Source organism: Anoplopoma fimbria, chromosome 2, assembly GCF_027596085.1.
Source record: "Anoplopoma fimbria isolate UVic2021 breed Golden Eagle Sablefish chromosome 2, Afim_UVic_2022, whole genome shotgun sequence".
In the NCBI taxonomy this organism is placed as follows: domain Eukaryota; kingdom Metazoa; phylum Chordata; class Actinopteri; order Perciformes; family Anoplopomatidae; genus Anoplopoma; species Anoplopoma fimbria.
In genome coordinates, this window is record NC_072450.1 from 20,133,587 (window position 1) to 20,147,921 (window position 14,335).

A 14,335-nucleotide genomic window follows, 5' to 3' on the forward strand; every position below is an offset into this window, starting at 1 on the left:
ACCGGACATGTGGATAGAGTTAAGGGTGTGAACTGAGAGGAAACTAAGTTCTCTGGACACACTTCAAACAATTGATTAAAGTTCTTCAAATATTGGAATATGACGCACAGTACACTCTTCTTCATCAAGTATTTAGGTAAAGCATTATAACATTATATTTTAAATAAAATCAGAAACCAAATAACAGAGTAGACCCTCCTTTCCTATGTGACGCACAATAAACAAGTGTAAACAAAACACTTCCACATACAAACAGGTTGATGCCTTTTGAATGGGTATTGGCAACCAATAAGACTGAACACAAGAAAACCATTTCATTTTGTTAGGTGAGCAATAGCTTTTGATTGATCAAGCCAAAATAAGTCTACAACACAAGAGTAAACAGCATAGTGCAAAAGTGTGTCACAGTTACAGATTTTGGTAAAAGAAAACATCTCGCCTTTGATCTAATAGTTTAGAACTGTCGTTGACTGGAAAAAGGTTTCCTGGTGTAATTAATCAAGGCTGAATCTATAATGACTTTTTCTGCGTACTGAACATCTGGTGACTTGAAGGCCAGAGCATAAGGTTTGGATCATTATCATACTCAAATCATTCAGTGACATCTGTATGGAGGCCCCTGAATTTGTTAGGTTTTATTCCATTTTTCCCTATATTTAGTCACTTTTTGTATCTTGTGAATAAAGTCTGACAGATTAACTCCTCTTGACTTCAATAAAAACACCAGAAGTGCACTGCAGCATTTAGTTATCTCTTGGGACAGAGTCTGTTCCTGCATGATTTGCATATCAAACACATTTAACACTGCAGCCAGCTGTATGGCAAGGTGTTAGCTAGTGCTCAAGTGTAGACAGGCAAAATGTAATATTTAAACCACTGGACTAAAAATGAACTATACTGTTAAGGAAAAGAAGACAAATGAAAGCACAACAACAGCCTGTGGGTAAATGCGCAAAAAACGTTTCGGGTCTCTGTACTTCACCGTTTTTTTTTTTTATAAGCATACCATGCATTTTGCAAAACAATTCTGTGTGACGTGTAAGGATATACTTTTCAGACTAATTATGTGGGTAAAAAAAATAGAATGATTGTTTCAAATAAATGTACATATTTTTAGTCTTTTAGCTCCTCACCTGGGCTCATGGCAGGTCTACCACTGCTCTGCTTTGTTATACACAGGTGTACACATATTTATATAATAATTAATTAATTAATTTAATAATAATAATAATAATAATAATAATCAATCCTTTATTAGTCCCACAATGGGGAAATTATTTCTCTGCATTTAACCCATCCCGGAGGAGCAGTGGGCTGCAATGAAGCGCCCGGGGAGCAACTTGGGGTTAGGTGTCTTGCTCAAGGACACCTCGGCATGTTGCCGGTAGAGGGGCTTGAACCACCAACCTTGTGGTTACGGGACAAGCGCTCTACCTCATGTGCCACAGCCGCCCCGTGAATGAACTGTTCAATTAAATAATTGATTAAGGCGCATAAAACAAAACTGGTGTGATTGCAGGGGACCTTTGTTGCAGGTCAAAATATTTATATTAGGAGTGTTATAATGCTGAAGTTTACCAGTGCAGTGTACTGAACAGCAGCTACAGACCCTTCAGGGCTTCAGTAAACAGTGATCACCAGGGTATAACCTGCGCCAGTGGTCTGGTATGAAACAGTCAAACTTGGGTTAAACATTTGTGGGATTTATACACATTAACATGGGATTTATGCATTAAAGTGGCAAAACAGGTTTTTACTGACTTCCTGCACAATGTAGTCAAACTGAGCGACTGATCTTCTCTTGAATAGCCTTTTGTACATCCTGTAAACACACAGATGGACTCACCTAAAAAGGCCACCAGGTGGAGAGTAAGAGTAGCAGTGAAGTGTTGGGTACTGAGGTCTCAGCAGGAAGGAGAGGATAGCAGCAGTGCCTGCACCAAGAGAATGCCCGACTATCACCAGCCCATAGTGCATGGTGCCCTTGTTCTGTGAGAGACAGCCAGAGTCATTACACTCACAACAGCACACTTTTGTAACCACAGTGAAGATAATCGCTTAAACAAATTGCCTCTGTTGCTATTCGCACACTGCTTTCTATAGAGTAGGGTTAGTTAGGGTTAGTGTACTGTTGCACAGCTGGCGTAGCCTTGAATAAAGCACTACAGTGGTGTTAACACACATTCAGAGTGAAAATTATGCAAAATGTTCATAATCGATTGCAATTCTTTATAAAGTATACGGAGTTGTGTACCAAGTCTCTTCCAAAGGCTTGTGACAAGATCATTTCCTGCTCCAGTTTCTTCTTAATGTATTCTGCTGAGTAAACCATCCCCTTAGAGTGGAAAGAAAGAGAGACAGACATATTAACAGGAAGTCTGCGTCATTAATCTCTTATTAGAATATTCATAGCAATTGTTTTACTATTAACAACTGAAATGACTTCTGGAGTCTGGGATAATGGAGAACAGAAACACAAAGAGGTAAAGTCTCATAGGAGACTGTACAGAGGAGTATACTCAGTGTATTAATGTATTGTAGGAGAGGGTTTTAAAACATCAATCTCTCTGACCTTGTGGCCAAGCCAAGTCCCGTGCTGCTCCTCTACAGGCAAACGTTCAGAATCCCCCGTCAGATCAGTCAAGGCGTCCTGATACACACAAGACAAATTAAAAAAAATTCTACAAAAGACAGCATAAAGCAGAGAACAAGAGTGGATGAAGTGAAACAGGGGGATTAAGACCGAGAAATCGAAAAGAACATCTTACTAATTAAAGCGCACCTATCAGGCAAAGCGATTAAATATACCATTCATAACCATTCATAATATCATGGTTATACTGTATTTACTGTGGCAAGAGCTATACAACTACAGATAATGTTATATGCTCATATACTCCATACATCATCCTTACTTTAATGCTTTTTTCACCAAGCAAGGTTTTCCTTTGCTCCAGATTAGGCTACAGTGGTACCTAGTGTGTGGAGAACCACCTTCTTGGAAAAGGTATTTCTTATCCTGATAATGCATGTCAGAAGTTTGATGTTTACCCTGAGAGCAGTGAGAGCTAAACACTTATTTACTTAGAGTTACATATTCAGAAAAAACTTGCAAATGCTTCTTTAAATTTCTACTGTAATTGTCATCAGAGATTATTGTAATATGGCCATCATTAAGCCCTCAGCCTTCAGGACTTAAAACACTACAGGAATTCTCAAATACTCATGGAAAAGAAATAAAAAACAAAAGGACATTTATTTCTTAAAGAGGACAGTCACGTTTATTTAAGCGTGAAGGGTGTAGGAGTTTGAGAACACTGCACTAAGCTATGAGGACTTCACCTGCTCTGGAGGTGTTGGTGTTGTGAAGTACTTAAGGGAACATGGTGCACGAATGTTTAGAGGGATCTGAAGATATATTACTGCTAAAGCAGGCAAAGAACAATAAAATTCACCTTTGGCGATAGTGTTCCTCGGATACTGATGACAACCTTCTTTTTCCCATGATCCACTGCCACAAAAAACGGGGTCTCATAAACCTGTGTGTAAGATGAAGACAGGAAAGAAAAAAAGGTGAGAAAGTGAGAGGAACTGGCAACGGACAAAGTGAGAAGGGGAGACAAATACTTGTTCGTTCTCTTTCCGTCCCAACAAGCAGAGCAGTCTTTGTCGTCAAATATTTCTCCACTTGGCACCGCACACATAAGTCATATTCAGTCCCTGGCAGTGATTTATAGTTGGAAACTCAGCGCTTACCTCACCAAGAAGTGCTCTGCTTTAGAAATCATGTGGCTCAAGTGCTAGTGTGAATGCTTTGGAAATTCCACGTATCGATAGAATTAGGTAATTGTCTAATAATCTGATGGAATCAGGAAACTATTTAACAACTATTTAACGGGAAAGTAGTAGTTTAAGTGGGAAAGTGATTGGAGTTATGCATGTCTGGAGTGAAATGATTTTGACTTTTAAAACTACACGAAATTAGTGTGGTTAAACAGTTTTTCTTTTTGTGTGTTTTAACTTTGGCCAATACATTTTAAAAGTTACTGATATTTTATCTAATATTTGATCAGCTTGGGACTCATTTTTGTAGTAGTGACCATCATACCAATCAGTTTGAACAGCCATTTTTACTCACCAAACTAATAGAGACAGACCACAGCAAGGGAAAAAACAATTAATCGCTCCCCATTAACTTTTATTGCTCCAAGGTCCCTCCTTCGCGCAATAAAACTAAATTCTGTCTGCTAGCAAACAACAGAAAATGGCCTTAAAGCTTCTGAGTGGTGGGAGGCACTTCCAACAAGGTAAAGTACCCAGAACTTAGTGTTTACCCTCTGCCCCCAAAAAACTGAGGATACAGGCAATAAAACGAGAGGTATAGGAAGGAAGAAGCTGTGGGATCCTTACGCTCAGTTTCCATCAGGTTACGTAAGCAGCAAGTATTTTGTCCAAATGACGATGGTAGAGTGCAACTGTTAAAGTAGAATGTTGTGCTTGCATGATGGGACATGTTACCTGTGGCTTGCTAACAGCTAACATGTCCTATCATGATTTTAGCTGTTAAATGCACCCCTTCGGATGCAATAATAATCCTTTGACATGCTGAAATCTGGTGTTTTTAAGCAACCCTCCGGCGGACGTTTTTGTCATAGTTTGAGACGTTGCGCTCTGTCTCTGTTGCCTTAACATGGGGATACAGCAGCTTTACTAGATACAGCTTTATAACAGAGTTGTATAGGCAACTACCAAGTAATGACGTGATGATTACCGACTGTTACCACTCACCAGGAAGTGAAATCAAAAAGTGAATAAAAAATGTTTCCCCCCCCGATTTCTCCACAGGGGAGGAATCTCCCTCCAAATCATTTCAACCTGATCGAATTTGACAAAGTGAAATGTAAATGAGTCAGTATAACACTCTTGAGACAATGCACCGAAAGCCTGAAAGACTGTATCATCTGTTAGGAGCGGAAATGCAATTCTGAGGCCACCAAAGTGGACCCTCTCCCCTCTTCGGCCGCACCTTAAGAATCTGTCCATGCTGGTCACAAACAGCCTTGGCGGAGTCCAACACCTACTGAGAACACACTGGACTTGCTGCGGAGGATGTGGACACAGCAACTCAACTCCCCATATCTCAGCAACTACACTGGTGAGTAAAGTGTTATCAAAACATTTACAAATGATGGCCAAAACTACAAAATAAAGCGACTAAATGATCAGACTGGCTGCCAGTTTGTGGATGTGCAGCAGTGCACAGCGGCTCTGCGTTATGTGAGGTTTGTTTGACAAGATTACCGCGTGGTTCGCAATCATAACAATGAATGCAGGCCTCTTTTTGAGGAACAATTTCAAAAAGGACTACAATAATTCACCTCAACAGTGTATTTTGCAAAAAGTATTAACATCGAAACAAAAGCATGGACAGATGAAAAGAAAATCCTGACGCTGTTCCCGATGCTTCTCCACACAACCCATCCATTGTCTAATTTAGGAAGGGAAGGCCAAACACCTCTGACTGCTCGTAAGCCAGTTGTCTGGTTACTCACAGCATCGTGGCAGGATGTGTAGACAATCTGAACCTGCTTGAGGTCCCTGTCCAGGAAGTGTCTCCGTATGGCCAGGACATTACAGCCGCAACAATTGTCCTCCTCCACTGTCACAGAATGAGACAATCGAGAGCCAGATACTGAAGTACAGCTGGGGTGAGAGGGAAAGATAAGAAAACAGGAGGACGTGAATAGAACAAGACAGATGAATTCAAGATAAAACAGTAAACCGCTAAAATGAGATTTAATCAAGTATCACAGTGTAGGCGATGTGAAAAGGAGAATGTGATTAATTCAACAATCGGCTTGTGTCGGTGAGTGAGTATAACTGGAGTGGTATTGTCTCAGTGGATTACCACTTTGCAAGTGTTGATGCATGTGAAATTTGATCCGCACCGGAGAGGCTCAAGAGACACAGAAGCCAAATAGATCAAAACTGTGCAGGTGTATGTGTGTCAGTGCTTACGGGCAGGAGCTGGCAAGTCGGCACAGCCCACAGGCAGGCTTCCTCATTAGGTACATGGGCCAGCCGTACGCAGCCAGGGCAAAGAGCATGTAATAGCACACATCCTTGTACATGTTCATCTCGGTCTGGGCACACACACACACACACACACACACACACACACACACACACACACACACACACACACACACACACACACACACACACACACACACACACACACACACACACACACACACACACACACACACACACACACAGAACAACACAGGTGAGGAATCAGAGCAATAACACATTCAGAAATCTTGAGATATTCAAATATGCAGATGTCATTTTAGATTACTACATACAGGTGCACACAAACAGATAATAATTGCATAGGAATTAATTGCGCACACCTGCCGAAAAACAGATTTTTAAAGACGGCATCGTCAAATCAACTGGTGGTGTGGTTTAGTACCACCGTTTTGTTTTTATGGTGTGAAATATACACATAACAGCTTTGTATGGAGCTAAAAAGCAGAGGGTACCCTGGGAAGTTCTTTAAGTCTTTAAGAATGAGTTCAAATGCATGTTGTATTTTAATGATCCAGTGTTTTACTTTGTCAATTCATCACACAGATAGAAACTTACGGAGTTCTTAAGGTCCAGGTATCGAGTATTACGAGTGACAGGCATTCCAGATAAGAAGGCTAAGATGTCATTGTTTGCCTTAGGAAGAGAAAACAGAATAGAAAAGTTGTTTTCATTACAGCACATGTCTACGGAAACTCAAAAAACATGGACATTCATGTGTTATTAAAGACAGTGATACCTGGTCCAGGATGGCAGATCTCTTAGACCTCTGCCTCTGGCGGAGAAGTACCAGGCCAGCAATAATATCGCTAGGCACAATGTCCAGGTCTCTGAAGAACTCTGCAAAAAGGCTGGCCACTTCTGAATACGCATCCTGGACAGGAGAGCAGCCGATATTAAGACATGTCGGCAAATCACAGTGAAATCAAAGAGGAACTGTTTCATTTAATTATGCAACCTCTAAACTGTCTGACCTTCTGCTTTTTGTGCTCTGATCAAGTGAATGAGAAAATGGAAATATGTTTATTCTTCACCCCACTTGTATTTTTGTTGGCTTATAGGTAACAGCTTTAGCAACAAGGTGAGGCAACTTTGGCCTCTCAAATTCACAAGCAATGCTGATTAATGTAATCACATACTTGGACATCACCAAGTATGTATTCATGTGTGTAATGTAAGGCGCTATAGTATGACTGCCTGGATATTTATAACGCTTCAAAGCATGCTAACCTGAGGGTTAGTCAATTTGTACCAATAGTCAGAGAGGAGAATGCTTTGGAATGCTGGCTATGAACTAATGGTAATCCTTCTGTGTTATATGACTTTTATATTACTATTATATGACTGCAGTTTTTAGGACTTTTTTGCAGACAGCTTCTAAATTGATTTAGACTGAAATTAAATAATTTTACATTCATGTTTTATACGAAAAGCTTAATGTTTCCGGTAAGTAGCTGAGAAGTGAGCTCCTTTGTGTCACAGTCGTGACTCAGGGATTATTTTAATGACTGCCTCCCTAGACGTTATGCCTGACATATTTATGGTTTCATTCCTCTCTGTTTTACTTTAACCGCAGAGAGGAAACGGATAAATGTGTTGTGACTCACTGATTGTGTATCCTGGGCTCTCGTGCAGCACATGAAGAACTTGAGTCTCCTGCTCCAGCTGCTGGCTTGGCCTTCCTCTAGCCGGTGTCTTATGGAGAGAAAATGGAGAGGGATACTATCAAGTTTGAATTTTTGTGGAAAAACAGATAAGATGTGCACGCCTAGCTGCTGCGTCAAGACAAAACAAGATAAAAAAGAAACTAAGCGGCTGTTAATACCTGAGTGTGTACGTAGTGAGGTTGCGCTGACGCCGACGGGTGGCCTTCAGTTTGACAAAAGTCCGACCCGTAGGATCAAAGGTGCACGTGAGGGTAATGCAAACGCTGAAAATGACTAGCCAGTTGCATGCAACGATTCCTGCAGAGAACATTAAAACATCATTCACATCCAAGCATGACAAACCACTTTTAACTTGAAATGTCCATTCTCCTTTGCATGCTCTTTTCTCTCACCCAAAGCCAGGTTTTTGGCAGTGACATCAGAGCATGGCTGATAATACTGGACCAGCCAGGCAATTCCCACCACAGCGTATACTAGCTCCACCAACAGAATAGCTTGAGAGAGAAAAAAAAGAGAAAGAATGTGGTGAATAATGATCAATATCTGTCCAATCACAACCACAAGTGATCCTCACAACCACATCCTCCAAACTTCACAGGCATAAAGAGGTAATCTTGTTTAAAGTGAGCCTCAGAAGAAGAGGTGAGTGTGCCCGTGTGTCTCACCTAGCCGTATATAGATGACATACTGCACAGCTTCCCTGGGCTGTGTGTACAGAATGCTGCCTCTCATGCTCAACCACATAATGGCGCTCTCACAGATGAGGCAGCTGACCAGGATGCCCAGGTAGCCTCGGCCATGGTCCACCAGCGTTACAGAACAGGACTGTTCGGAGCCATACGGGAGGCCGAACAGCACCACGGACAGAACCACCAGCCTGAACATGAAGTAGATAAGGGTGAGGAATAAATATACGCTGATATGTTAAAAATGAAATATACAGTATATGCGAAAATATAAAAACGGTGACTCACCAGATGCAGTGCAATAGAAAGAGGAAGAGGGCGGGCAGCACCAGGTCATCACTGCCTACTGACCAGCGCCGCCGAAACATCACCATGCCAGGCATCACTGCCCTGTGGGGAGACAGAGGGGAGAGGGACAACTTTAGGGACAATGGACGTCATTTTCAAACTGGCGTCTTTGTCTAAATAGTCATTATGCTTCAATTCTGTCTTCTCAATTCTCCACAGCTATTTTTGAAAAGGTTTGAAAAGTGTCCTACATACTGTACATCATAATCTCACATGAAGAATTTCCAACAACTAAAGAGGGGAAACAGAGGACAGTTGAACGAACACAGTGCAAGTTTATACTGGCGTGGATTTCTCAACAGGTCAAGTATTGCTTAAAGCTCGACGACATGATTGGGCCAGTGATTTTTACTTCCTGTTTATCAAACTCTCCTTACTGAAACTGAGAGAGGGCTGCAGGGATTATAACAGAAATAGACTTGCACAAGAGGAGAGGAGTGAAAGATAATGGAATGTGAAGAAGATGAGACTAAGTGGGTGAAGGGATGCAGAGAAAATGCACCACTTAATGAAGAAAAGAAAGAGAACCAGCTTTGATATACGATGGAACCAGGCTGGTTACGGCCACGTGAAAAAGCTTCCTCCAACGTCACTCTGTCCATTCTCTTCGTTGGAAAAGCATTGTCAGTTTACTCAAGTGGCCTCTGGGCTTTACGGAAATGAACTGTAAAAGGCCTGGAAGGGAGGAAATAGTAGGGAGAAAAAGAGCCACAGAGAGGCTGATGTAGGCCTTATGGTGCTGATACAGGCTGATACAGCCTTTTATTGTACACTGCTCCTGTATATTTTCTGAAAGCTAAAGGACAGATTTTACAGTTTTGTCCAAAAAGTATGCCATCCATCATACTTGCCAAAACCGTCAACCATAAAAGATAAAGCTAGTTAGTTTTAACATTTATTGTTGATCGCTATCCAGCACTCCTCTGCGTTTTAGTATTGTTTCAGAACATTTTTTCACATTTTTTAGTGATTGAGGCACTGGCAGCACCCTCCTCGTTTCACCCTTAAATACCACAGTCATCACAGTTGTTAAAGTCTCACTTCTCACATCGTGCCTGCATGAAATAGCCAACAAGGGAAAGTTGCATCATATCCTGTTCAAAAGGTATCTGTGGTATTATACAAGATCTTCCTGTTTGAAATTGACAAATATCGCTGCAAAGATGCAGTGATCTACATTTGTACAATCGGTGCAACTGCATAGGCATGAGGGCCGGTGTCTGAGAGGACATGGGAGATAACAAGTGTCCTCATTTTCCTGCACTAACATGAGTAATTTAAATAAAAAAGCATCTCTAATACTAATTAAAAAATGTAAAAGATCAGACCCTGGACAGACTGCTAGGAGTTTCCTCTTTAGACAATTGCAGAAGACGTGCCTCCAACCAAACCATTCCAATGCTCTACAGTGAACAAACCATGTATGACATGTATTCATTATACTAGCTCAGCACATGAAGAGGCTTGAAATGAGGTCTATAGTTTGATTAAGACAGAGGAAAGGACATCATCAGCAAAGCTAACCCTGAGAAATAACCTTAAATTCTGAACAAAACATTCTTCTGCAGAAAATCTACTGTTGTTTGTACATAAGTTCGTAATTACCTCTGAAGGAAGGAATCAGGCAAAGAAAAAAAACATTCATTGAGGCATTTGTGCTACCACCTACATAGCTCTCAGTAGGGACGTGTGGAGTAATACAGAAAAACACTGGCATTTCCTCTGAGCTGATCTGGAGGAGAAATACCTGTTCACAAACCCTTTTTCTTTTTTCATTACTGAACACACAGGAACACTGAAGACATTGCTCTCAACATGGATCCTCATTCCCCACAGGTTTACTTTAATTTTGAGGTTTATTCAATATCCACAGTCCAAGAGCTTTGCATTTGCAACATATACTTTAAGTTATATCATGTCTTCATGACAACTCTGGACAGATTTAAAATCTTAAAATATGTCTGACTTTGCGGCGCCTTTTTGTCACCAATGTTTAGCTGTGTGCCGGTTCCCTCTTTTATTTCTGTGCTTGTGGAGCGCAAAGAACTGCGCTGATTTGAATTTTGTCTGAATACTGACCAGTAGCTTTGCATAATTCCACTTATCTACTGATTTATCTGCTAAAGTTTAAAGATTAAAAAATGTATTCAGCATGTTTTTCAGGTCTTAAATATAAACATAACGTGTTCTGGTGAGCACATTGAATGTAAACATATAAAATATCAACATTATATTACCTGGCTCTATTGTTGAGTTGGAAATGAGCATCATGGACATTTGCATTATGACGGGTGTCAGGATTTGTATAATGACAAATAGAAACTTTAAAGCTTCAGCTAAAAGTGGATCACTTCTAAAAGGGTGACAGGACATGGCAATAATTAACTTCTTCTCTCTTCTATTGAGAGAAATAAATGACTGGTGAGGTAGTCTGGCCTTTTGAATGACAATAATCAAGCAGACACCCACTATTCACCGGACTGTGAAATGCTTTGCCTGGTTGAAATTGTACAGCAAAGAAAATTAACTGCTGACCTCCAAACAGTGGTCACAATGATTAGACCCTCACCTGATACCAACACTGACTGAAAGACACTTAATACTATGTTTTCTTAACAGCACTAAACTACAGGCTCAAAACACAGCTATGCAGTGCAATCTACACCGTGAACAGTGTTACGAGATTTATGAAACTGGTATTCCCTGTAGGACTGCTACATAACATTTTAAGATGCTTCTGTTATCTCATGCATCCCTGTTTTAAAACCCTGACATGTTTGCCATACGAGTCACATTCATATAGTAGAAGCACAAGAGTAATAGGAAATATGAAACTCTTATACTTCTTTGTATAATAATAATAATAATAATAATAATAATACAAAGTACAGATAAAACAACACACCAAGAAACTATGATTTCATGGAGTGGGCACAAATATTACAAAACGATTTATGCCCAGTAACAATTTATCCCTTCAGTGTTTTAGTGACACGAAAATTGTTTTCACAGCAACTAAACCCGAGTTGTGTTGGCAAGTGATTGCAATTGGCCAACTGTAGGGTCAAACCATGAACAGTGGAGTGACAGTGTGAAGGTTTTCTGTCCAATCAAAGCACTACAGCAGGTGGTTTCACTGATTGGCAGACTTCCAACCAAAGAAGAAGGAAGTCACGGGTTGAAATCAGCTGGAAGACAACACTCCTAAGCTTTGCTACTCGCTGTGATTGTTTGTAAAAAGCCAAAATCGCCAGAGGAGACTTGAGTAATATATCGTACATTAGGTGTGGCACGACTCTTGACCCACAGATTACAGTTCTTAGTTTCAGTGTATTATGTGGCTCCTCAGCTTTGAGGTAATGCCAGAGAGTGGAGGAAACAAGGGCATGTGAATGGGTTCATGTGACTGAAGTCACCTCACAGCTACTTGTAAAACTCTATCTGGGTTTGAGTAACATTAAAGAGGACAGTGGGAGGAGGGAGGGAGGGAGGAAAGCAAGAGGGGAAAAGAAGTAAGGGAACATCTGAACTCCCCCCCAAAATCTCATTAAGGCCAAAACAATCAGGACGGTGAAATCAAGCAGATCTCTTTAATGCAGAAGGCACTCACTTGACCTCCAGGGACGCTGTTATCAGCCCTCTCCTCCAGGCCTGTTGTTAAGATTTGGCTCAATCTCCCAGCAGACATCTCAACAGTGGAAAATAACATTATGACATAATTATAAATTAAATGGGATTACAGCAGAGAGTGACAGTGTGACCTTGTAGAAGTGTTAACCATTAAAAATCCCAGGTCAAGAGGATGCAGCCTATCCCATCAAGCACTGGGTGATTTATGGTTTCCAAGTTAGGGATTTTTGTGGCCTGCAAACGGCCTTGTGGATAACCATTGCCTTAATCCCTCATTTAAAACATTGTTAATCTTGCATTTCTTTGATTTATTTTTGACTGTTTGTTCCTAACTTATTCCTTTTTTTGTAAGTGCCTATTGTGTTTTGGGTCTATCTGGTCATGATAAGGGCTGCATATAAGTATTATTTTCAAAATTGATTATTTTATTAAAATCTGTGAAACGTTTAAAAAAAATAATCATCAAAATGCTCATCACTATTACCCAGAGTGTGGTGAAGTGGTGCCTTTAAATTGTTGGTTTTGTCCAAGCTGTCCAAAGATAAGTCTTTTACATCGATGTGAACAAACAGAAGCAGCAAAACCTCAGTGTAGTCTCATAAATCATCTGTAATACAACCATGAGCATGCCGGACAATGTTACACGTATACAATCTGTATTCAGGTTGTATTCTCACTTCTGAAGCCTCTGTAAGGCAGCAACTCTAACCACAGATTCTGAGGTCAGTCAATATTTCCGATTGATCTCCATTGAACCTTGGGAGTGATCAATGTGCCAAGAACACTTCAGAAAAATGTCCCTTTAAGGACGTGGAAGAACACAGCTGTGACTAGTCTTCAAGATCAGACTCCTCCCCTAAGTCAACCTTGTCTTTTTTGTAGAGTCAAACCCTTACAGTAGAGAGAACAGTAGCCTCATAATCTTACTATAGGTAATCTATCAAACTTCAGTGTGACAGACACAAATCAGTTCTGTGTACAACTAATTAGCTCTGACCTCTGGCGAGAGGGCTATGCAAGCTTCATTTCATGGAGGAGGAGTCTGGTCATCAGTCCGTGTCTCAACCCCTCATCCACACCAGTTGCCTCTTAAAGGGCTCTCCCATCCATCACCCAGGGGATGTTAGCCTATTAGTGCTGCTGTAGAGCTTCTACTGTAGACATTAGGGGATGCATTTAGGCGGTTTTCCCCACAGTGATCATTACACTTTAAATTCGACATTTGGAATTGCATACTTACATAGTCAAGATATGCGTGATAAGGGGGTTGTTAAGAGTGTGAAATACAACATTCCTGTGAAAATGACGGCTACATAAAAAAAAATACACACAAATGCTTACAAGTCCTATCCAAAAAGGATAACAGAATATTTATTCTGTGCAATAATTAATTATCTTATAAAAAATAAACTTAACAAATGTTGCATTGTCAAGGCCTCATGGAACACAGTTGTTCTGAAGGAATTTTGACTGTTTCAAACCGGCACAGAGCAAAAATAGACTACAAGCATAGCTGACTAATTCAAATTTCACTGCATACAACCACTAGCTCAAGCCACACATGAACATTTCCTTTTACTGTGATGAGACCCTTGCAAATCCAATCGACGTGACAAGTAGCTGGCCAAAAAGAAAATAATTAACACTATCAGGACTCGTCATCAGTTGGATCCTACCGAGCTCATTATTAGCAAAGTTTAAATATAAATTGGTAAGGCATGTCATCTCTGCCTATGTTTCATGCAACCCTTTCCTTTCTGTGTAAATATACAACATTTCAGCTCCGACACAATCTGGATTTATGTTTTCATATACACTAAATGGACATCTGCACTCATTCATGTCTATCGTTTGGATCAACTGTGGGTGGAATGCTTCATCTCAACCGTTTTAATAACTATGAAACTGATC

General features: G+C 40.5%; 1 protein-coding gene across 2 annotated transcripts in view; it reads right to left on the reverse strand.

Moving 5' to 3' along the window:
• Positions 1-14,335, reverse strand: part of dagla (diacylglycerol lipase, alpha) — a 32,685-nt gene that overhangs the window by 11,227 nt on the left and 7,123 nt on the right. For both annotated transcript variants that reach the window (XM_054613075.1, XM_054613068.1), the window contains exons 2-14: positions 8,735-8,836; positions 8,426-8,637; positions 8,153-8,254; positions 7,919-8,057; positions 7,701-7,788; positions 6,833-6,967; positions 6,652-6,729; positions 6,019-6,143; positions 5,553-5,703; positions 3,456-3,539; positions 2,573-2,650; positions 2,255-2,335; positions 1,847-1,989 (exon numbers count right to left, since the gene is read on the reverse strand). In XM_054613075.1, coding sequence (XP_054469050.1) covers positions 1,847-1,989; positions 2,255-2,335; positions 2,573-2,650; positions 3,456-3,539; positions 5,553-5,703; positions 6,019-6,143; positions 6,652-6,729; positions 6,833-6,967; positions 7,701-7,788; positions 7,919-8,057; positions 8,153-8,254; positions 8,426-8,637; positions 8,735-8,829 — 1,511 coding nt within the window. In that variant the 5' untranslated portion in view covers positions 8,830-8,836. The remainder of the gene's footprint in view (positions 1-1,846; positions 1,990-2,254; positions 2,336-2,572; positions 2,651-3,455; positions 3,540-5,552; positions 5,704-6,018; positions 6,144-6,651; positions 6,730-6,832; positions 6,968-7,700; positions 7,789-7,918; positions 8,058-8,152; positions 8,255-8,425; positions 8,638-8,734; positions 8,837-14,335) is intronic.